Source organism: Parus major, chromosome 5 (assembly GCF_001522545.3).
Source record: "Parus major isolate Abel chromosome 5, Parus_major1.1, whole genome shotgun sequence".
NCBI classification, from domain to species: domain Eukaryota; kingdom Metazoa; phylum Chordata; class Aves; order Passeriformes; family Paridae; genus Parus; species Parus major.
In genome coordinates, this window is record NC_031774.1 from 13,080,636 (window position 1) to 13,105,812 (window position 25,177).

At 41.3% G+C, this 25,177-nt stretch overlaps 2 protein-coding genes across 4 annotated transcripts in view; both read right to left on the reverse strand.

The window, feature by feature from the left end:
• Positions 1-1,889: 1,889 nt before the first annotated feature.
• Positions 1,890-5,477, reverse strand: KCNJ11 (potassium inwardly rectifying channel subfamily J member 11). The gene has a single exon (XM_015632286.3). It carries the CDS (start codon positions 5,123-5,125, stop codon positions 3,923-3,925), a length of 1,203 nt encoding a protein of 400 aa, XP_015487772.1. The 5' UTR covers positions 5,126-5,477; the 3' UTR covers positions 1,890-3,922.
• Positions 5,478-10,099: 4,622 nt separating this feature from the next.
• ABCC8 (ATP binding cassette subfamily C member 8) overlaps positions 10,100-25,177 on the reverse strand; it is a 73,005-nt gene continuing 57,927 nt past the window's right edge. The window contains exons 29-39 of one of the 3 annotated variants that reach the window (XM_015631483.1): positions 24,740-24,832; positions 20,494-20,596; positions 19,754-19,867; positions 19,006-19,126; positions 18,717-18,847; positions 18,094-18,172; positions 17,124-17,232; positions 15,458-15,561; positions 14,503-14,636; positions 13,124-13,186; positions 10,100-10,720 (exon numbers count right to left, since the gene is read on the reverse strand). In XM_015631483.1, coding sequence (XP_015486969.1) covers positions 10,583-10,720; positions 13,124-13,186; positions 14,503-14,636; positions 15,458-15,561; positions 17,124-17,232; positions 18,094-18,172; positions 18,717-18,847; positions 19,006-19,126; positions 19,754-19,867; positions 20,494-20,596; positions 24,740-24,832 — 1,189 coding nt within the window. In that variant the 3' untranslated portion in view covers positions 10,100-10,582. Of the gene's footprint in view, positions 10,721-13,123; positions 13,187-14,502; positions 14,637-15,457; positions 15,562-17,123; positions 17,233-18,093; positions 18,173-18,716; positions 18,848-19,005; positions 19,127-19,648; positions 19,868-20,493; positions 20,597-24,739; positions 24,833-25,177 lie in introns of those variants that run through there. The other 2 variants (XM_015631488.2, XM_015631485.1) reach the window with 2 other exon arrangements.

Here is a 25,177-nt window from a genome sequence, read left to right on the forward strand (position 1 = left end):
TGCCCAGCCCACAGTCCTGCTTTACAGGGCAGCCTGAATTTTGACATTGACCCTGCTGCTAATCTGTGCTAGCACATAGACCTTGGCCTTGTTAAAGACTCTCATTCCAGCCTCTCATATCTGCTTTTTAGGGCTCTGATCTCTCATCTCAGCACTGTCACACCTTTGCTGGTGTGTCAAAATAAAACAGTTTATTACTGCTTGACATTGTGTTCACACTGTGTAACTTCTGGGTTTTAAATGCATTTATTTTGTAATCCTGACTCTCTTTTCCCTTATAATGCCATCTCTTAAGTTCACTTTTGGCTTGTATCTATTTTATAGGGACATGTCCTGCTGAAGTACACTGCTGTAACACTGTGCTTATCCCTCATGTGCCTTGAGGGATAAAGAAAGAAAGTCGGACCTTGTTATAATCTGATTTTGTATACATATGTTTTGATTTCATTAGGAAATGCAACATGAACTGAGATGCCCAGTGGCTCACCAGCAGTCACTACAAGTATTTTAGAACCATAAGTGTTCTGTAGCCCCCCTTTCTGACTAAATAGCTCTGTGATCCTTCTTCTCTCCATCCAAGCAGCCCCACAAACTCCAATTTGAAAGCACTGAACGGTGTGAACCTGTAAGTACAAACTGATAATGTCTCCTGAAGCACACAAAAGGCAATTCCATAAATTCAGCTGGTCCTGCCATAGCAAAAACTCATCACTGGGCTTCCTTTTGTTTGGCTATATTGTAGCCATGTCCACACCTCAGCCAGGGCAAGCCCTGAGCAGATGATGCAGTCTCCAGCTCCCCTCATACCACTTTCTATGCCGAGAAATGTGGGAGCCACAGCTCTCCCCAAACTGTTATACCACCTACCAAAAAGCAGATGTAGGCTGAGAAAGAAAGTTCAAAAGCCCACTCATTGCTGAGTTCAACTATGGAAAGCACAGCGTTTGTTCACTGCTAGGAATGAGGACTTTTCTGTGTCAAATGATAGCAGTGACGCCTTCTTCAGAGCCTTCCCACGGAGAATGGGGGTGGTCAGTAGAAGGACAACTTTAAGGACAATTTCAGATACCTGTGTTCCCAATACTTCATAAATGACAAAATGAAAGGATTCCCAAAAAGAAGTAATATCCTTAGTGCAAAATAAATATGCTCATCTTTCCTTGCTCTGCCCCCAAAATGCTTCTGAATGTTCTAAATGGTGAAAGAACAGAAGGATTTTATATCACAACAATGCTGAGATTCAAAATCACAAGCACTTTGACTCAAATAATTCACTATGGTGATTTTAACAGCACAAATCCTGCCTTCCTCATAATATTATGAAGCCCCTTTTTTGCAAGACTTCAGAAAAATCAGGCAGATTTTTGAAAAAGAAGTAACATGGTCCTGACAGCAGCCCAGTGAACAGAAGCTATTTCTTCCCATCTTTCCCCTCCCATCTCACAGGGAACAAAGAGAATTTTCCACCTCTCAGCTTCACAGATTTCCCTGAGGCAAACAGAAGCATGCATCAGTTCCTGAAAATAGTTGCATGGTATTGCTGCTGAAACTGCCCCACATTTAGGTCAAATCTTGGGAAGAGCTTTAAAATGCAACCAGAGCTGAAGCTGTTTAATGAGAGAGCCATAAGGTGCATCCTACACATTGAAACAATGCACTGAGGAGACTTCTGGAGAGGCCAAAGATTTCAAGTAACTGGAAAGCAAACTAATATTTTGTGTGTGACGCTTGTGAGAACAGAGCAGTGACTCTGTGGCAAGTGATAAAGAACAATGAACTTTCAAAGGAACAAAGGTGCTTGGGAAATATGCAGGGAGCTCTACCGTAAGTGTCCTCTGACAGGCAATGGCAGATGGAACAGGGGCAGTAAAAAAGGGAAAGCCAGAAAATAATGTGACAAATCAGCTTGTTCTTACAGAAGAAATTTAATCATGTCAGGCATTTAATCATGCCCTATTTTAAAAATGGGGTGTGTGTAGGGGGGGTAAGATTACAAATAGAAAATGTGCCTTTCCAAATTCTCTTTGCTGACTACTTGCTAAGGCTGCTTTTACTGTCGTTTTGTTGTGAAACTCATTTCACATTTTCAGAGCTGTTCACAGAATGATATAGGTGTATTGGGGATTTGGAAACTGAACCGGCATTTATTCCTATAACTGTCAGTCTGATAATACTTCATAAAACCGAAATACATAAACAGCAAAAACATAACAAATATTTTTCCATTTTAACTCAATACTTGATTTCACCCAAATATTGATTGTTTTCTTACAGATGACTGAAAATATTCCATAGTCACTATGGAAGTTTTCTTATCCTTTTGAATGAGTTTGTCATATAGTTACACTGACAAGGCATCAGAAATTTGCTATATTATTGCCAACACAAACAATTTTAGGTGTTGTGAACTACAGAAGACACAAGACTTGATACTGGATCCTCCTTGAATAATTATGTTTAAAGTAAGTTGATGCCTCTCTGCACAGCTTGCCCAACCAGGTGTGGGGTCAGTTCTGTGATGCTTTTTTAGGTTTTCTATGGACATTATATGTTTTTTTAACTGGGTGGCAGTTTGCCCTGCAGCTAATGCTGGTGCCATCTCCTAACAGCCCTTTTCAGAAATAAACTTGCTGTTGTTACCAGGATCTCCAGAGAGTGGATTTGCAGGAGTGGGCGAAGGGCAATTGTTCCTGTTACCACTGTGGGACCGAGAGAGTGAACATGGCTCCTTCATGTTTCCTGGCAAATGACAGATCTTGGATTCAGCTAAAAACCAAGGCAGGCACCAGCTGCAGAGGGAGGTCAGGATGAGATTGGAAAGGGAATTGTTTTCTCAGCAGCAGTAATGTTTTTGACACAGAAGTGACCACACTGTCTTGTACACCCTTCCTTCCCTTAAGCACAAAAATCTTGGTTTCTTTTACAAAAGGGAAAGAAGTAAAAGGTTTTCCCTACTCCATGCACATATATTTTCAGCATTCAGCACTGTTCTTTCATTCAAAATATGTAATTCTATTTTTATTCCCTGATTATCTAGCAGAATTCACCGTGACCCAAGGGGGAGGTTATATTTTGTACTGAATGTCCTATCACCATGTGGCTTGGAGAGAGGGAATGCTGCTTCTGTTCATTTTGAAATTAAAATGCAGATTTTTTTTCCCTATTTATAATGAATTTAAACTGTGTATTATCTGCTACTTCTTTTAACGGCAAAGCATTGCTTACTCTCAGAAATGTACAGTACAAAAAGGTATTCCTGAATGTTTTATTTTGGAAGTGTAAAGGCTTTTAAAATAAACAAAAGTAAATATTCAAATACATTTCATACTGCATGTGGTAGGAGTGGCTCCATACAACACAATATGGATGATGCAAATCCAGCAGTTAATTTCTTGGAGACATACAGTATAATATAGAGACACTTCCACATCTGGTCTTGTGTCATTGCCTGACCCTTTTATATAATTTAAATCCAGCCTACTTTATTAATTATTAATATTTTATTTTGCGATATTGATTGTTCAAGTTAGGAAAAAAACCACCAGTTAAAAACTATGGACTTGCGAACATTGCAAGACCCTAAAACCTGCAATATCTGAGGATAAATATACATTTATTTTTTGAGAAAATGTGTCATTACCTGCAGTTGAATCAATGCAGAATGATCGTGCAATTAAACAGTCTGAACTGAAATTTAAAGCTGCAGACCATGATTTTCCCTACTCCCAGTTCTGCTTGAAATCTCTCACACCTTTAAAAAAATATAATTAGCTTTAGATTTCCCCACAATAAATAACACCAGAACATACCTTGTGCTACCGACCTGAATTTTAAAAAAAAAGTAAGAGGCCACCTCAGTGTTTTGAGTTCATGAGATCTTTCAGACACAAAGCCCTAAACAGAGTTTCCCAGGCAGAAGGCATCAGGAAGGCTCTTCGCTTATGGTAAACTTGGGCTTTAGCTTGACAGACCTTCTCCTTATTGTGCCTTTAGGGGACAGTGGCATGGTGTCCATAATGCTCTTGTCCTCCTCCAGCTGCCTGGCAGTGCACGAGGGGGTGGGCACTTTCACCGTGTTGCCAAATTTAGAGTAGTCCACTGAGTATCGCCCATCTTCCTCTGCCACGATGGGCACAAACCTTTGGCCCCAGAGGATTTCATCCGCCAGGTAGGAGGTTCTGGCCTGGGTGGTGATGCCGGTGGTCTCCACCACCCCTTCCAAGATGACAATGATCTCCAGGTCCTCGTGGTGGTGAAGGTTCATGGGGGAGATGTCGTAGAGGGGGCTGTTCTTGTCTATCACGTGGTAGATGATGAGTGGGGAGACGAGGAAGATGCTGTTGCCCCCCACGGGGTTCTCCATCTGGATGTCGATCTGGTTGAGGGGAACCACCTCTCCCTCCAGGCTGGCGGTCTTCTTCACCACCTGCATGCGGATGGTGGCACTGATGATCATGCTCTTGCGGAGGTCGCCCACGCGCAGCATGAAGCAGAGCCTGCCCTCGCGCAGGGCGATGACCGCGTGCTTGCTGAAGATGAGGGTCTCGGCCCGGCGGTGGGCCTGCGACGTCTTCATGAAGATGCAGCCCAGCATGATGGCGTTGATCACCAACCCCACGATGTTCTGCACAATCAGCACCAGGATGGCGGCCGGGCACTCCTCTGTCACCATGCGCCCCCCGAAGCCGATGGTCACCTGCACCTCGATGGAGAAGAGGAAGGCGGAGGTGAAGGAGTGGATGCTGGTCACGCAGGGCACGAAGCCGGCCGCAGACCCCGCCGCCCCCTCCGCGGGGTCCCGCTGCAGCCGGGTGCTGTGGTCCAGGTCCCCGTGGGCGAAGGCGATGAGCCACCAGACCATGCCGAAGAGCAGCCAGCTGCAGAGGAAGGACATGGTGAAGATGAGCAGCGTGTGCGGCCACTTGAGGTCCACCAGGGTGGTGAAGACATCCTGCAGGAAGCGCCCCTGCTCGCGGATGTTCTTATGGGCCACATTGCAGGCGCCGTTCTTGCCCACGAAGCGCGCCCGCCTCTCCCGCGCGCGGTACCGGGCGTGATCCGGCACATCCTCGGCCAGCCGGGTCAGCACGTACTCCTCGGGGATGATCCCCTTCCTGGAGAGCATGGCTCCGCCGCGCACCGCCCCGGGCAGCCGGGGGGGCTGTGCGGGCTCTGCCAGCCGGGCTGCGCTGCCGCCCGTGCCGTGTGTGCGCCGCGGGCTCGGAGGGGGGAGCGCCGCAGCCCCCGCCGCCGCAGCCGGCCCCGGAGCGCTCCCCGCCGGAGCTGGGGGCGTTTCTTTACCTTTTCACCCTCCTTTTTTTTTTTTCTTTTTTTTTTTTTTTTTTTTTTTTTTTCCCCTCTTTCCTTTTGTTCCCCAGCCCCCACCTCCGGAGGAAGGGTTTCGGGGCCGGGGTTTGTATGTAAACATTTGGTCCGGGACGGATTTGCTGCCTTCCATTAACAGGGGCTCCTTTGTGGGATGCCGTGGCTTCATGTCGGGTGATTGTTCCGTGAAATGGGGGGAGGGGAAGAAAAAGGTACTGGCCAATTTTAAAAAAGGAATTTGTAGTAATAATGATGACATTGGCAATAACAACAACAATAATAGTAATATAGCAGTAAAATAATAATAACAACAGCAACAATAATAATAATAAAAAAAATAATAATATACTGAAATTCACCTGCATGTCTTTTGGTAAGTAGGAGGAAAGAATACATCTGATAAATCAGGCAGGCTGTGGTACAAAATTTGCTTGAAGATGCTGAATCCAAGAATGTAATGGCTAAACAGAGACCTGGAACTAATGGGGCTCAATCCCACTTAAAATTCATCTGAGTTATTTAGAATAAACAAGGATTTATGGGTTTTTTTTCTGCAGACAGGAGACCATGAAATGATGTGAGCTCTGGCTGCTCAGGAAAATGTCTACAGTCCAAACAGCAGCAAAAGTTACAGGGAAAAATAAATATCTGACTGCAAGGGTTAACCCCCAGTGACATGAACATCCAGACAGGCCTCAAAATCCTCGGAAAAGGCAAGAAAAGGAGGCAGGAAGCTGGAACCTGTTCAGGACACTGGGATGTCTGTGTGGGTATAAATACGTACCTGGGCATGCCCATAAGGATGTATCCTCCTGACAAGATGCATTATTTAAAAACATTCTGATGTGGCTTTGCTGCTGTATAAACAGCAGTATTCTCATTGATGTGTTTACTTCTTCTGCTTTCAATATTTTGTTTCTATTTCAGTTTAGACACTAACATTGTGGAGCTGCTACAGCATCCCAGGATATTCTGGGTAAAATCTTTTTCTTTAGTACCAATGGATTTGTGATTATTTATATTTTAATTGCATGTGTCCGTGGACTTTCCCTTTAGTTTTGGCTGGAAGTGCTTTGGTACATACTGTAAACAGCTCTTGGCACTAATTCCCTGGGCAAGGCAATTGTCCAGTTGATATCTGGGAATCAGCCAGTTGGGGCTGAAATTAACTTTCACCACCTACAGCTGCTTAAAGCAGCCCACCTAGGGATTTCAGAATAGTAGTTTGAAGTAATCACTCTGAGCTCTCCGAGCAGTTGTTATAGGTTTTGTAATTAAATGTTTACTATTACTTCAGACTATTTCTACTTTTTATGTATAAATAGTGGCATGTCCTTGCACACATCAATTCCTTTTGGACGGGACAGTTTCCCAGTTTGGTTCATTCTTTCTTGCTGTCTTGATAAATAAAGCTAGAATAGCAACAAGGTGCCCTGGCACATGACTGCCAGGCCACTGAGCTTAGCCAAAGGTGTTCCTCCTTTTGCTACATCCCATTGTCTTCTAGACTCTTTTTGTGTCCTTGGTGTGAATGTCACCTGCACCTACACTTTTAGTTTGTTAACTACATGATTTATATGACAATGTAATTTTAAAAAGAAGTTTGGGTTTTTTAAAAAACATTTCTCTTTCTAAACATTAAAAAAAACCCAACCCCATAACCCAAAAAGATGAAGTAAGCGGAAATTTTTCTTGTCAGATGTGTAGTTCTGCAGCTGATGGTAGTCCTACTCCCAGCATTTTTCAGTAACCAATAGCAGTCTGTACAACACCAGACAACTCATGTGCAGCATTTCACACCCTTGCAGACATGGACGTACAGATTCAAGAGGCAGTTCAGACTTTTGTGCTGTTTTTCCTTTCTTTTTTCTAACTATGGTCTTTATTCTGTGCCTCTTCCTCCAGAGGGCGGTACCTCCATAAATGTGTGCTAAAAACCTGTGTCGGGGGAGAGGGTTTTAGAGCAAGAGTAAATTTCTGCATGGCCTGGTGCTAGGAGGGATGCTTTGTGAATACACTCACCACTCCGCTTCTAGGAATCCTGAAGTCTCTAGAAGAGTTCTTCCGTGATTCCACTTCTGTTATGGGACTGTCATTTGCCCCTTCTCTTTCTTAATCTCTGAGTACTTGGGGGCTGAGATGGGATAGCAAAGCAAGTGGTTTCTGCTGAAGAATTTCTAGAGCTGTTTTTATGGATCAAGTGACAGATACTTCAAAGAAAAAAGTGACAGATCTTCTGAGTGAGCCAACATATTTGTGTTAAGAGCTGCTGAAAAAAATTGGGCTCACAGGAATGAACAATCCCACTCCGTAGTATTGAATCATAAGGGGTAAATTCTTCCACCCACAAAATAGGTTTTACACTTCAAGACACACCCCCCCCAATTTATTCTAATTTTAATGGCTATCAAAGAGGATCTTATGATAACTGTCAAATTAAAATTTAGTTGTTGCCATGTTATTACTCTACCTTTAGAAGCTGAGTAAAGCTTCAGAGGCTACACAGAGTCTGACAGAAATTAAGCCTCATAAATCACCTTGCAGTATGAGTAGGTAGGCAGAAGGAAAGAGATCAGAGTTGGTTGAGCAAAACCATAGGGGAAGGCATGAGCAGAGGGGAAGAGGGCTGATGAAGCAGCCATGCTGTGTTTCCTGGCCACACTAAGGCAAAGGAATAAACTCTATAAATATAGTTTTTTGCATAGTGGAAGCATTTATACAAAGCAACAAAAAATCCTCTGCATCTCCATGGGCAGTCCCTTTGGGACTGAGACAAGTCCTATCCTTCAGGAAAATGGAAAGTCTGGCCTTGGCTTGCACTGTCTTGCAGCCATTTCAGTATAGCCCTTTGCTTAGTGATGTCTCTCTGCCACACACACACATTTGTGAGCCTGGTTTAGCAGCAACTCCCGGGCTGCCTATCTCATGGCAACTGACTTGGATAATGTCAGCAAGCCTCACACCACAGAATAATGTTCTTGGCTACTGCTTCTGGTCACTGGTGAGACTCTTAATCCTTTGGAGTTAGGAGCAGGAACTCCCTGGCCCCATGTAAACAAGACCAGGTGAAATGTGCTGGGGAAATGTCCTGAGTGGCAGCCAGGAGCCTCCCTGTTCTCATGTATTGATTCAGCTCTGTGGTACCATTAAAAAGACGACTAATTGCTGGGTATGAATGAACTCACCCTACTCTCCTGCAAGCTACTTTGGGAAATACAAGCCCCATTTAAAATGGAAATGTATGTCACTGACACATCTGAGTTCTAGTTTCTTAATACTGCAAGGTAAAGTACAGCCTCCTTGGCAATATGCTGTGTCCTTTCCTCCCCTGCATTCCCTTCGGGGTAAGGCTGTCAGAAGCTGGTAGAATAGGAGTGAGTCCAAATTGCAGTGTCAAATCCTAGGCATTTCATTAAAAGCACATGAAACCTCACTTCTCTGCATCTCTCCCCTTGCCATTAGAATCTCTAGGAGCTTCCACAGATGGCTGCAGAGCCTCTGCACCAAGAGTTTGAGGTGTCCTGCAGAGAGGTGATTTCCTAAGTCTTCACAGGATGAGATCCTGCCTTAGACCAGTAATGGGAAGACAGCAGACAGCATGCCCAGTAGCTGTAGCAGAAACCTGCTGTGCCCTTCTGCTCCCACTTCTCCTCTCTCAGCCCTAATGGAAGCCTGCTATTCCAGGGTGAAAACACACCAACAGCTCTGCAGCCATTCTTTCTCAGACCCTGTTCAGAAAACAATTCCCTGGAGGAGGAGAAAGCTCTCACCTGCCCTTTCTCTCTTGAAGGATAGTAGGAAATGACAGAGCTTATGCCTTTCATCTGCATAACCATCTCCTCCCTCCTGACTCTTCATTCTGCACTCACTGTTCAGTCTACACTCTCCTCTGGAGCCACTTTACTGCCCTTCATTATTGCCCCAATAACAGCAGGGATATGCTGCAAACACTCTGCTCTAGAACTGGTAACACAAACAGCAACAAGAGTTCTTCATTTTCCCTGGCTCTCTGCTGCAGTGCTAGAAGTAATGCCTTAAAATATCACATATCCCATGAGAACACTGAGATGTCTTTTTCTACACCAAAAAAAAAAAAAAAAAAGCCTTTATAAACAGATTCCAAACTAACTGAGCAGACTAACGTGAGAGAAAAGAACCCCAAAAAGATAAAAAATTCTCCTAAGCACTAGAAATCCTTCAAACAGGTGAAGCAACAAAACAAAAAATGTATGTAAAGGCAAACTTGCTGTAAAAAGAATAAGTGAAAAATTCATTGTAGCCTTACTTTGGGTTACTGACATTCTAACATTCTATTAATGAAAAAAAATCCCAGAATGATTGTCACAGGGCAGGGAGAAGTAGCTGTCTAGCTAAATTAGGATAATTTCAGTGGTTAAAAGTTATCTTAAGTGTACAGAATTTGTTAGTAAGGGTCACCATAAATCTAGAGACAGCACAACAGTGGGTGAAATATGTAAAGCTAGGATCTGATGAGTCAAGCTCTCGTGGCCCTGAGCTGCAATGAAAGGTTTAATGCTGTTTATTTACCAGACTTGGAGGGATAATTTCCAGATGAATTGGCACATCTGCACTGGTCTGGAAACAGTGTACATTAAACACTGATACTTTGTCACAGCCTGCCTCTTCTCAGCTTCTTCACAGTGTAATAGTATTCAGTGGGCACAAAGATGGAATCAGATTGTGTTTCATTTCTAGACATTAAAAGAGAGTCTAAGGCACAACTCAGGCACTATCAATAAACCACACTATAAAAAACGTTTTATAGATTTTATATTTAAATATTAAAGCTTTACAGAGTCATTTGATTGAAAGAGATACAAGCTTTTGAGAAATACCTTTGGTGTATAATTTTTCCTTCTGCATTTAGTCAGTCATGAACATTATCTACAGTAGGGCTATGACACATAAAAAATAATATGTTAATAAATGATGTGGGGGTTGAGATTACATAAAAATTCCATGCTGGTTATGTTTGTTTGATATGTATCCTGTTGTAGTTTACCCATGTAGTTTTTTTCCAGCAATATTTCATGATTCTTTGGCAGCAAATGAAAAGTAGTAGCATACAAAAAAGTAAAGTACACAGATAATTCATTAATGCTTCAGATGGAAAAAAATGGCTCATTTTATTAAAAAAGGAAAAGCTCAATTTATTATGAAATAATATTTATTTACAGGTAATTTACATTTTTAGAAAATAATAAAATTGTATTCTAAAATGCTTTATTTATTTTTATTACTTATCTGCTTGTACAAAAGAAGCAAATACACTGTCTTCTTGTTCTAGGAGAACCTCAGGCTTGTCATATTCCAAAATAACCCCTCTCTTCATTACAATAACCAAATCTGAATTGAGGATTGTGTGCACACGGTGCTGAAAAACAAATAAACAAAATGCCAGGTCAGTGTGACTCTCTATTCAGTCTATTCCAGGATAAAACAAGCTTTTGCAAATTAATTTTCCTATGAAGTTCAATTTTGATTCAGGCTACTTATCCTATTTTTCATCCTAATTTCTGTGTAAATACTGCAGATAGATATACAGACCAAGAGCCAGGTGGATACTCAAGTACCTAAAAAATACACTGGTACTTGAGTATGAAGAGTCCTACGAGTTCCCTTTAGAATGTTCCCAACCCAGAGTCCTGCTACCCAAGTGCAGCCAGAAGAAGGCAGCCGGGCAGAGTAGGAAATGGACAACTGGGTATGGAACTGCCTATGGGAATTTGTGAATTCTCCTGGTCCTGGATTATATCTGGGTCTGGGGTGGTTCCTGGGCTTGGTGTACTTTATCTATTTAGAAAGATGATCTACAGGACTTGGGCCATGTCTTCTGAGATTTCATAATCGTTTTGCATCCATAACCTTTGGAAAAGACTTTTCCACACTTCCTCCCCACTATATGAACATGTACTCCCTCCTTTTGTATGCTCTGGGCTGCATTGCTCAGAGTTCCATCTGATGTCCCTTGCCTCGTGACTTGGTACACCTCTTTCACATGTCCTTTTGTCAGACTGTCCTTCTTCCAGACAGAAGAGCCATAGCCTGCTCAGCTCTCCCCTGCAGGACCAAACCCAACACCTCCAAAATCATCCTGGGCTTCTTACCAGTTTGCAGTTGTAATGTGTTGTTCTGGGCACAAGGAGACTGGAAATGCACACAACACTCAAGGTATGTGTGAACTTTGGACTTTGTATGTAAAGTATGGACTTTGAGTTCAGCCTTCTTGTTTCTAATAATCTTTTCTATTTCTTTATCCATACCACATTTTTCTATCCTATCTCAAGCATTACCTAAAGAAATAGCATTCATTGTTTCCATCTTCTTTTTAAATAAAATACTTTCCCCTCCCTCATTTATTTTTGGGTTTAATTTTTTGCAAGCCTCTTCATATTGACAGAATTCCACTTTTTAATGTTAACTGTAACTGCATGGGATTTTTTGAATCTGCATTACTCCTGCAGAGATATTTAATCTCAGAATATTATGGTTGCTGTTACACGGTTGCTCTTTACCCATAAGGTTCCTAATCAAGTTTTGGGCATCCTGAGCATCAAAACAGCTCTTTTATTTCCTTCTCTTGGTTTCCTAGCCAGATTTTCCATAAAATAATCACTGATGACATCTATAAATCTCATATCTTCAGCAGTTTCTATGACATTCATCCAGTCCACAGGCAGGGGCAGGGGACTGAAATATCACATTCCAGTTGAATTTGCTGCCCTTGTCTGATCTCTTTCAGTGTAACACAATCACTGCTGCCACCCTGGTAATTGTGAGTAACATAGAAGATAATAGAGAGCCAGTACTGTAACTCCTACTATTCCTATTCTTCCTAAACAGAAATTAGGAGTATATGGCTTTTTCTCAGAAAAATAAAAACCATACCAAAACCAACACACAACAAAAACACCTCAAAACCAACAACACAAACAAAAAAACCCACCACAAAACCACTATCCATCCCACAAATCCCCTGTGTTATGTTTCTACTACAGCATATTTTGAATACAAACCCACCTGCTGCAAACCACATTTACAATTGGAAGTAAACAAAAACATTCAAAGTAAGTTTATCCCAAGATGTTTGTTTGAGCTGTGCAGTTTAAAACTCACTAAGAGAGTACAAGAAGAATAAAGCTTTTTTAGCTTGTCCCTAAACAAACTGAAAAAGATACATAACTGCAGAATACAGTGCAAATCTGAATTTTCATCCAGAGAAGTCAGGAAACGTCATGGTTATGATTCCTTTGCTTTTTTTATAATGACACACTGGATGGATACCATAAGATAAATCAGGACTTCTGTTACACATTTACTAGGTGAAAATAAATGATGCTCAGAGATTCCTGAGCACAGATTTCTTGTGTTGAATTTTTAATTGTAAGGAAGCATATTGACTTCATTTCATGTCCCTGAAACATGTTTATTTACTTGTCCTTATTTTAGCTTGATAAAACTTTTCTTACATTTCACAGCAGTCAAAGCATATGGCATTTTAAATTAGTTTAAAATGGGAAACAGAAGACAGAGAGCATACTTAGATTATGTACTTTTACAGGTAACTTGACCTAGCATCATGCAATACATTTCAGAAGCTACACTTATGAATTTAAGTAAGAAATTTAAAAATGGAAAAGAAAGCTTACATCTAAACACCACTTAAAAAAAGAAAAAGATGAATGGCCTAACACATTTATTAAGACTGACAAGAAGTGACTAATGGGGCATTTCTGACCCTTATTTGCAACAGAATGGCAGCAGGGACTGTACTTACTGCTATTGTAACCACAGTACGGTCCGCAAACGCAGTCATGACCACCTTCTGGAGAATGTTCTCCTAGGGAAGGAAAAACATTTGGTGCTTTTCAAACAACAGAAGTTGCATGATAGACACAGACACTGAGAAGGCTTAAGTAACCACGGACTATTCCATGCTGTTATTTTTCCTCCACGGCAGAAGCGAAAAATTAGCTACATGTCTGAACTAAGCCAGAGCCTGGTCCCTCCTGCCATTCCCACTGCTCATTCCTTCCATTCTCACTGCCTCTGGGGCTCAGCAGACCCCAAAGCTGTGTTGTGGCCCCGAACTCCTGCTATGCTGGTTTCAGTTTTACAGTGAGGAAATCCAAGGTGAATTCCGGGTGCTGCCTGTGCTGGCGCCTCTGTGGCACGTCCTTCACCCCACTGCAAGTCCAGGAATGTTCCAGCACAATGGGGACGTCTAACACCAAGAGGTGGCAGGGACAAGCAAGGGACTGTGCTGTACCTGGCATATTTAACAGTGGAGATGATATTTAAGATGGCCTTAGCATACATAGCTCTCACTCAACAAGTACTCATCCTTTGCTATTTAGGAGATGTGTCATTGCATTCCAAACTGCTTGGAAGTGTCACGAGCACAGATACCTTCATTTGCTATTAGTTGCTCTTTAGAGAGGCATTTCAAAGGAAGGACTCCTTTGAGTCATTGATCCATTGATTCACCAAAATTCAAAATGTGTTTTAACTGGGCTCATGCACTACAGTTCCCTAACTGAAGCTCAAACACAAACATTTTACTGAACTAAAAATTGTAGCTCTTCTAACAAACCCCTCCAATTGTGTTCTTTACTGACAGTGGAAAGAAAACCAAAGTATTTCCTGTAACAATATAACAGATGAAAAAAATGTACCATTCTATTTGGCTAAAACCCAGTCACTGCACTATTCCTGAGTGCTTAAACATCTGCCTAGAAATTCCAGGCAATTAATGCAAGAATCCAGTATGTCTTTTCTATGTCTGTGTTCCTTGACCCTACTTTCAAGCCTTCTAACTTCCTCTCTTGTCCTCCAACCATGCTGGGAAAGCTTGGTTGGAGGACAAGAGGACAATTCACCCTTCACTGACCATCCCAAGCTTTGTTTATTTTAAAAATGCCTACTGCCAATTAAAATAACATGATTCATTTTCATATGCAATCAGCTCTAGAATAACTGTTCAATCCCTAGTAAAATGGTTTAAAAGATCTTTAGATTTGTTAGCACTGACTCACAACTACCTGGGCTTGTAAATGTCTGCATATTACAGAACAGACAGAATTGCTTTCCACTTTTTTTTCACATATCAGTTGCCTCCCCCTCAAGGAAAAGAGATCAGAAGCACTTCAAACTCACTGTTGCCATGTCAATAGATGCTGTAGCTTCATCCATGATGAAGATGCTCGTCTTCCTCACAAAAGCCCTTGCCAGGCAGAAGAGCTGCCTCTGGCCCTGGCTGAAGTTTTCACCCCCTTCTGTGACTATGGCATCTGGAAGTGATACAGCAAAATCAGTAAGGTCAGATCAGAATACAGCATATGCTTGGAAAACAATGTCTCACTTTCAGAATAAAGTACTATTTCCTAGGCCTAGTGTCACCTAGCTTCTGGTGACACATTTTTGCTTGCTTATTTCCAGTGTTCAAAACAACCAATACTTCTGTCTCACTATAGTCTCTGTATCTGTTAGACATCAAAATAGCTGAGGATGTTCAAGAGCAAGTTTCTCTGGAACATGTGCAGTCTAGGACAATGCACCCCCAGTCAAATCAGCATCCATAATTTCTTTTCCCTAGGGCTGCATAACTTAGCATTTTAAGGGAGTTTATTTGTGTTTTTTTGTTTTTCTTTTTCTCTTAGGTGGTTTTTTTTTGTTTTGTTTTTTGGTGTGGCTTTTTTTGGTTGTTTTTTATTTTTCTGCATGGCCAAATGATTCATATCTTGAAGCTTTAGAAACCCTCCTTCTTGGACATGACTATTGGAAAACACAGAAGAACGTGCTCTAGGTAACACCTGACTTGTTGACAGCTTATTTAAATTTACAAGACCCATAAACCTCACTGATTTCATAACAGAGACGTACTGAAATAAAATGATTTTACCATTGATTTGAAAAGAAAGAGTATTCTGCCCCCTAGGTACAGTTGGTAAAGGAGTTTTACAGATATAGGACATTTGCCTGCAGGCACTTTGTGTCACCTTCCACGAACTTTAAAAGCTCTTTCTTCATCAACTACTTTTCTAATAAATGAGTGTGAAACAGGAATACTGTGAGTGCTGGAAACAATATTCTCAAAAAGAAGTCTCATTACCTAGGCCCCCAGGTAAAGCCTTCACCACATGCTTGAGCTGTGCTATTTCCAGTGCTTCCCAGAGCATGCTGTCAGTGCACTTCTTCTCAGGGTCCAAGTTAAACCTGCAGCGTGGGTAATTCAAGAACATCAGTCAACAGAAACTGCTGCAATGGATTTCTTTTTTTGGTGTGCTTAGAAACAAACCTGCAGATAATCAGAACCATATGCTGGAGGTCTGGGCCTGATTCTGATTTATCATTGGCATAAACGTGGATTAAGTCTGGGAAATTCAGTGCATTTATACCAATGTGATTAAGATGAAAATTTGACTCTCAGTTGAGCAGAAATGGAAATGCTTCCTATTTAGTAGATATCTTCCAGGTTTTGGAATTTATTTTGTACTGTATAAACTAAAGAAATCTCATGTTTTACTAGGAAAAACATGTAATATAAAAAAAATGTAATACTCAGTTTAAATTAACGTTAAATTTTAACAAAGGCCAAAATAATATGCTCCCTTCTTTTAAATACATCGCTTTGTTCTTCACTGCTATAGAAATGTTAATGGAATAATCAAGCTTCATACTGCATTATGAAATTCAAGGCTTCACTGCAATTCAAAAAATTTTGGATTTATGAGCAGATAAACATTATTTTTGCTTGCTGTGGCCCAGAAGTGACAGCAACAAATGTGAATCTCACATCATATTCCATCAGCATATAGAATGACAATAAAAGATTCAATGGTGCATAACACTACTTTTACATTTTGCTCCTGCTGTATGCGTTGTGAAGGATAGATGCTGGCCTAAATGCATTTTTTAATAGATTAATTAATAAAACAAAGGAATACAATCACATCATCTTCTGATGCGAATGAATCATCGTATGTTCAGGCATGTCCTGAAGCCTGTATCCTTTTCAGTGAACTCTAATCACTCATGTAGAAACTAAAACAGCAGGTGATGTAACTGTGCACTGAGGATTGTACTGTTTCTTCCTAAGGTAAATGGCACAGACACAGGGAAGTACATTTGCTGGAAACTGGAATTTCTGGCCATTGTTTCTACTGCATCACCTTCTCAGAGAAGTAGAAAGAGAAGGCAAAAAAACCCAAACAACCAAAAAACCAAGGTATTTGGTGCTGCAGATGCTCGGAAGAAACATAGAGGCTCCAGGACAAAATAGCACAGTCTCCTAGTACTTATGTTCTTTTGCTTTCTCTCTGTCTACAGCAATTTCTTAGTCTGCATTTTTTACATCTCATATTTTAAGGCAGACAGATGAAAACAGATGTAGGAGAAAGAAGGTTTCAAGAATTGCTGGCTGGTTATGGGTATTTGAGCTAAATTGATTATTGGATCCTGGAGGAATAAATATTGGCCTTCTCTGCTTCCCAGATGTGGGATGTCTTCTGCCAACAGTGGCCTGTCCAGGCTCAGGCATGGGGAAAGGCTAGTCTGGCAGAGGTGAGTTAAAAGCACAGGCAGAAGGCAGTGATCCTCCCTACTCCAGCTGAGGAGACTAGAACTGAACAGCTTGATATAAAAGTCATTATAATATATTAATATAATAATCAATACAATACTATTAATTAATATAATAATTATAATATATAATTAACATTGTATGACATACAAGCAATTACATGTTTTTTATTTACTGCTGGTGCTTAAACACTTACCGGATTGTTCCACTGAATAAAATAGGATCTTGGAGAATGATTGACAGCCTGGATCTCAACGTCTGCAAGGGCAGCTTTGCGATATCTATACCATCAATGATAATCCTCCCTATGCAAAACAAATAGGACAGTGTGTTTATTGTGCCACACAGCTGCTGGCAAAGACATGACTCACTTCCAGACTGAAAGGCAGTACAGCAGGAGCGGGCCTTGTATCAGATAGCCCCTTCACTAAAGAAATGTGCTTTGACTAAAAAGCAAGCACAGCCTTCTTGAGACAAGCTCAGCTGAAAAGACAGAGTGTGTGTACCTGAAGTGTCTTATGAATGATTAGATACACAACTGCTTGACCAGTATACATCTATCAAACAACAAGGTCAGATATTACTTCAATCAGGGATTAACTACCAGGGGCAACAAGCCTTTCAGAAAGCCAAATTACTGTTGAACACTATGAAATCTTACCTCTGAGTACAACTGTCTGTCTTAGCAGAGGGGCTCTGTGAGTGATGTGGCTGGGAAACAGGCTGACATCTTTTTGAGATGCATACGGACACAGCACACAAGCAGGAAATATGGCAGGAAATTTCAGGGCAGGAGGCCAAGCTGCAACCCCCAGTTGCTGAGTTTTCTGAGTCTAGTGGATCCCATCTGTGCCTCGAGCACAGATCCCTCATGACACTTGAACACCTTGCCCTTTTATGCTTTGCTCCTATTGTTGTGATTTAACAGCACAAAAGGCTGTCATCTGTCACTCCTGGACTTCTGCTTCTATCAAGCAGAATTTTTATTGATCCAGCTTACGAATGGCACAGCTGTATGGTGACAGGTGATATCAGCTTTAAACAGGGCCAGAGAGTGTGTCCTGCAGATTTGAAAATCACACTTCAGAGCTGCTGCTGTTAAGGAAAAGAATACCGAAGAACCTTCAAGAGCTAAGCTTGAGTGACACACAAAAGCATTATCTTACCCTCAAAGGTGTCAACCATTCTGAAAAATGCAAGAGAGAAGGAGGATTTTCCACTGCCTGTTCGGCCGCAGATCCCAATCTGTGACACAGAAAGCAGATGAAGATCAGGCAATGAAAATACAGGAAATGGATAACATCTGAACTTGACACTTCAGATGAGAGGGTGGAGGAGTTGTTCTGATTCACATAATCCTCTTCTTCTCCTGACAGATCAATCAAACTGAACCAGCCATTACAGAATAACTGTGTTCACTTTTTATCTTTTAGGGGTCTGAGCATTTGAGAATAAATCAAGGCCAGTCCTACAACAAGAACAATAGGAGAGCGGTAATGATAGGAATAAAGACAAGAGAGTCACGTAAGAAGGATGAAAAGGAGGTCTAGCACTGTAAGGGCTCACTGTCACTTCTTTTGGCACTGTTTGCTCTGGGATACTGAGAGGGGAGTACTGCCTCAATACACCAAGCTAAGAATCCCCCAGACTCCTTTCCAGCACACTACATTCTTTGAGAGAAAAAAATCATCTGCAATTCAGTCATCAAAACATTCTGTGGTATGTTTTAACTCTGATTTATGTGATGTGCTAGCCTAAAGAGCTTCTGAGAACCACTGCAGTTCTTTACCTTTTGTCCCGGTGAGATGTGGGCATTGACATGTTTCAGCACTGGCTTTAAGTTGCTGTCATATCGGACACTGAGATTCTGGATTTGGATCTCCCCTCTGTCTGGCCAGTTCTGGGGAATCTGTGAGGAAGCTGTACGATGAGCATAGGGGAAAAAAAACCAACATCAACCCTCTTATAATAAATTAGTTGGTTCAAGAGGTAATTTACTACATTTTTCAAGGCAAACACTGCAAAGTCATTAAAATTTCAGCAAGCTCTTTCTGCATGCTGCACAAAACTACACTTACAAAGGAGCCCTTCGTAATTTTCAGCTTCTGTTTTGAGAAGGCCATTGATTCTTTTCACTGCCCCCAGCTGGATCTCCATGTCAGCCAGGTTACGAACCATCCAATTCAGGTAGTTAGACACCTGATGTAAAGCAAATACAGGACTGAATCCCAGATTTTTAGTAGTTTGCATCATTTGACCAGCATGCAGTTTATATTCCTACACAGGAACGCCTCAGTAAGTGGAAGTTGTGAATGCACTGGATGGTACAAAACCAAGAGGGAGGCAACGATCACTAAAGGTTAAATTTCCTAACTGCAGTGCACAGATACTTTGGTACTATGGAGATCTGATCTACACCAACAGAAAAGGGGGTGGGGGAACAATAAAGACAGGTGAAAAGACATAATTTTGGTAACTTAAGTTTGGACAATCTAGAATGACATACGAGGGCATAATTACAACTGATGCACTGAAAATGTATTCTTCACAATGCAAGACGATATAAAAAATTATGATGCAACTTGTCCATGTTTCTTTGACATATTTGAACTAACACCTTGATGAGATTTGATCTCAAAGCTGAAGAAAGCATACATTCAAATATGTCAACCATCACATGTTAACTGAAGTAAACACATGGTTTCAGTGATGTTACAGTACCCACTATAGATGTACAGACACCTTCAATCTTCCTGTTCATCTTTGTGCCCTGAGGAATTGCAAAAAAATGTTTGGGAGAGACAGAAAGGATCCTGAGATTCTTACCATAAGAGCATAGGTTAGTCCCAAGCCTACAAGTCCTGAAGTGATTTTATTATACAGGCAACTGGTAATAGAAGTGACAGCTGCTATGAGTACCACACATGCTCCAATGTACTCCTGAAGGAATATGAATAAGCTCCATCATTATAAGTCTACAAAGGGTTAAAATGTTCTCATAACTTTGCATACCAAATAACAAAACCATTGCCCAATTTCGAAACACAGGCAGAAAACCCCGTGGAACTCCATACAGACTCTACCTGGGAACACATTCTTACTGCTTTTAGCAGGGCTGTGCTGGGGAAGTCAACACAGATACCTTAAGCATCAGATAAACCCAAAACAGACTCAAAGTTATCTACATTCTTCTGCTCCTTAGGAGAGCTGCCAAGATACTGAAATGTTCCTAGAGAGCCACAAGGCAGAGGCTGCTGACACGGTCCCACAATGAGATGCTGGATGGTGGCACAGCTCAACTAGCTCTGATCACTCTTTACACACAGAGCAGTCAATGTGACCCGTGAAAACTACTCCTGTCTTGGAAAAACAGCTGCAGGCTACCAGGAAAATTCATACCTCATTCAGTGTCCAGGACGGGTTGGGCATATGCTCATTACAGTCATAGAGGGCAAAGGTTTTTGAGGCTTTGAGATGAGGCTTGAAAACTGTTGGATGTCTCATCAGATTACTTGGAACAAAATAAAAAATTCCTCATTTATACACAACAATAATAATGTACTTGCCATGCGAACTTCCAGCCAGCGATTGGCTGCTGTGAGGAAAAGGGAGGCAATATTGTTGGAATCTGTGTATTCAAGAAGTTTTTGTCGGAATTTGGCTTCATACCTAAAAAAAGAACACAAAAGAGAAAGGACGAAAGGAAGAAAGCAGGAAAGCAAGAGGAAAAGAGAAAAAAAAAAAAGGAGTCAAGCCTTGGGGTTTGGGAAAAATAAGAAGTAAAATTTAATTTCTGGGGTATGTGCTTATGGACAGCTTGGCACAGGGTATAAATCAGCCTATCAATAGTTCAGAGTGACATCATTTGTAGTCTCGTGTTAGACACAGGCAAGGTGTCTGTATCTCCAGAAGTTATTTATGGATATTATTGCATCGAAATTCTGTGGGACTTCCAGATCCCACTAGCCATCTAATAAATGTATTTTATGACATGGTAATTCAGAGAGAAAAAAAATCTAAAACTAAAATATTTAAAATATATATAAGAAAAATAATGCATTCACTTATTTGTGAAAAGAAGCATTAATGCTGCAGAATTCTGTTTTTCTCAGTCATATAAACTCAAGTTTTAAAATCTAGTCTGTACTACCATAGTGCTTAGAAATTGTAACAATTAAAAAGTATAAACTCAAAGAACTTCATATGATAGTAGCTCCCATATTAAACAAATTTATCTGTTCTTATCATTAAACAAATAGAGCACTTTGGAAAATGGAAGTCCAAGTACATGGCGTAACAAAAAGTGTTAGATTTGAAAGAACTGTTCCTTTCCAATCTAATCCTTTCCCTTCCCTCAAGGAACTAGCCACAGTACACAAAAACAGGATTAGTCACATATAAGCTTGTTTGGAGTTTGTTATAGTGAATTTGCACCCACTCGTCTGAATAGCTGTGCCAATGAAATCTGCCACAAATTCAGCAGGTATGGGAGATGATTCCCTGCTGGGGTCTTGGCAAGTGTGCAAGTCAGCCAGTTGCCCCTTGTAGCTGGGCATATTTAATTGCACAGGTGTAAATTAAAGTGATGTCAGTATTCAAGTATATCAACAATTACAGTTAATAATGCACAAGCCTGGCACAGAAGTCTTTTCCAGGGTAGTGATACAAGCTCAAAGGCCTGAAGATTTAGTTTAAGCACCCAAATCTTGCCTTTTCCACCCTTTTATTACATGATCCAAGTTTAATACACTTGATCTCTCCTTTTGAAATTTTACCTTATCCTTTAGCGATTATAGCTGCAACAAACACTGATTATTTATAAACTCAGCTCTCCTAATATCAATATAGAAGAATACCTATGTACAAAGTACGTGGCTTAGAGCTTTCAAATTTGTTCACTGCAGAGTGACTTAATCCTTCTTCTGAGCACAGTAAAATAATGACTTTAGATAAAAAGCTTATGAATTTGAGGAACATAAATAATTCAGCTGTCCACAACGTAGCTATGTGCTACAACCTAAGAGATGTGTCTGCTGTGTGCAATGGGGAATCAAGGAATGGCTTGGATTGGAAGGAAACTTAATGATCATCTCATTCCAACTCCCTGTCATGGGCAGGGACACCTGTCACCAGACCAGGTTGCTCAGAGCCTCAATCAACCTGGCCTTGCACATTCCAGGAATGCGCCATCCATAACTTATCTGGGCAGCATGTGCCAGAGCCTCACCACACAATAAAGGACTTTTTCCTAATATCTAACCTAAACCTACACTTTTTCAGTCTGAAGCTGTTCCCCTTGTCCTGTCATTACATGCCCTTGTAAATAGTCTCTCTCATCTTTCTCACAGGTTCTCTTTGGGTACTGGAAGACCAAAATTAGGTTACCCCAAAGCCAGGCTGAACAAACCCAACTTTCAGCCTTTCCTCACAGGAGAGGTGTTTCATCTCTAATCAACTTGGGCCTCCTCTGAATGCACCCCAACAGCTCCACATCCTTCCTGTGCTGGGACCCCAGAGCTGATGCAGCACTGCAGGTGGGGTCTCAACAGAGCAGAGCAGAGGGGCAGAATCCCCTCCTTGTCCTGCTGCCCACAGGGCTCTGGATGCAGCCCAGGATTTGGGCTGGCTGTGAGCACATTGGTGTGCTTGCATAGCAGAATGGTTGTTTCTGAAAACAGACATTAGAAAATAGGCAGAGGAATATCCTGCTCTCCATGTCAGAGCTAGGAAGCCCTTCCTTTGCTCAGGGCTCACTGCCCTCAGTGCCTCACCATACAGACGTGGCCGTGCTGCTTCTGGTACCAATTCTGTCACATTTAACTTTCCTATCTCTATAGCATGAGGACTTGTGTAACGCAGATACGCCTCAGAGAATGTGAAGTATGCATCATGAGTCAGTCATGCATATGCACGTGGAACAGGGATGCAAAGTTACCACAGTTGCTGGATTGACGCAAAAATATCAGAATTTCTCTTCAGAAAGTGTCCCTATATTACTAGGTCTTTAAGAATACAGACAAATCTTTGCAGAATCCTTCACATCTTGTTTATCGTTTAACACAAATGCTATCTGAAGTATCAAAATAAACTATGAATCAGGCCAGGGCATCTGCTGAAGGTGTTTTTGTAGGTGCAGCAGTAGCTGTCTTTCTGAACTCCCCCCAGATTTTTTTGTATATTTCTTTCCAGATGCATTCTGAATAAATCTAGGACGGAGAATAACCAAGGGTAAGGACACCTCAGGAACAACTGGCACCTCCTAACAGAATGAATTCCTGAGTTAGTGTTATTTTTAGGGATGCTCACGTTAGCAAGTCTAAACTTCACTCCTGCTAATATGTCAGGCAGCTGAAAAGCTACACAATCCTAAAAATAACTGGCTTAGCAGCTGAGGCAGGAGGCTGGCAGATGGAACACAGAACTCACTGAATACACATGGCTGGCTGGGTCAGACACACATCACTTACTGCAGGATTTAAGGAAAAAGGAGGCACCAAACACAGTTCTTTGACAGAGGAATTAATTCCAAAGTGACAGGAAGAATCAAGAGTGAATGCATTAACAGACTGAAAATACTAGCTAGATGCCATTGACTATTGCTTTCTGTATCAACACCAGCAAATATACAGCCATAATGCTTTAAAGATCCTCTTGATCAAATAAAAGAATATAGGAATAAGAAAAGCAGAAATTAAAAGAGAACATGATTTTCCTGCAAATTGAACACAGATATAACTACTAACTATAGAACATCGTTGGCACTTAATGAACTAAACATTCAATAACAGTAATTAATGGAAAACACTAAGCTGCTCTACCAATCTTGGGTAAGCTATGTTCAGTCCAAAAGCAACAAACTCTTAAATTGGGTCTTTGATCTATTTATAACATATTTAAATAGTTTAAGTTACCTTTCTGCATTACTTCTATTATAAAATTACAATTACAGGTTAGGAGGAATAAATAAACACTATTGCTTCAAGGACAGGAATAAATAAACACTACTGTTTCAAGGACAGAAGGGTAACAGTAATAATTAACTGACAAAATATGTAGACACCATCTAGATGAGAATCTAGTGGAAAAGTTGACCGTGTTTGAGTCAACTGAGAAAAGACAAGAATAGCCCTAGTGCAGGGAAAGCAGCTGGTAAGCTCAACAGTGGTTTTATTGGTACCTCTGAGGTATCACTATGACTGCCAGTTTTCTAACACACACACAGAACCCAGGCACATTGTCAGGTATTCCTGGGCTGCTCTCCTGGGAGCTTATGTGGATGGAAAAACAAACCAAAACAGACAAGGAAACACTTTGTCTCCAGCTTGTGTATTTCCAAAATCAGTGTCAACACCCACATTTTCAGCTAGCAACCTGAAAAACGATGTGGGGGGATTCTGCAGCCCCTGAAGTCCCCAGCGTGCACAGCTTATCTGACCAGGACATCGACATGCATCAGTCTATACCAAGTTGGTGTGTATTAGTTCTGTCATGGAAACTGTCCAAGCCCATCGTCTGCCACGCCACACGCTGTGGTAATTGTGGGCCAATTGAGCTTCTTAAATCACATTTGGCCTCAAGTTCTTTTTTCAGGCTGCATGTAAGTGTCTGGACAGCAACCACAGGGCAGATGACCCACATGAGCTTGTTCTTTTTACAGTGACTCCTCTACATACAAAATGCTTAAAATTCTTCAGTGTTTGACATCCCCCCTTGCCCATGTTGTGAGGACTCTGGAATTTTTCAGGCAGAACAGTTTAAGACACAACATCACCTCACTTTAGAATAGCTATGTTTCTTATAAAAAAACTATACCTGAAGGCTCGGATGGTGGTAAGACCTTCAACAGTCTCTGAAAAATGGGAGAGTAATGGTAGCTGAGTGCTGTCATCCAGCTGCTGCAGGTCCCTGGAGAGGGTTATGAAAATAATTTTGTAAAAAAACCAGGTTTTTTGCACAGTTATTCTCTTGAATCAGGCCCAGGGAGTGGAAAGGAATAGCATCACAATAGTCATATACATAAGGTTCAGAGAGATTTCAAAGCAGTGCTGCAGGGGAATGAATTCCTCGGGAGGACTTGTCTTTTAACATTTAACTAGCTGTAGTTCTGAGTGGGTCTTTTCCCTTCACTGCCTTCCCTCCTTTCTCCTATATTCCTTTTTCTTGTACTCAATTTTTTATTGATTTAAACACCGTTGTGTCTCTGTATTGAATATCAGTTTAATGGAATGTTGCAAATAGGAGCTCAAGTTA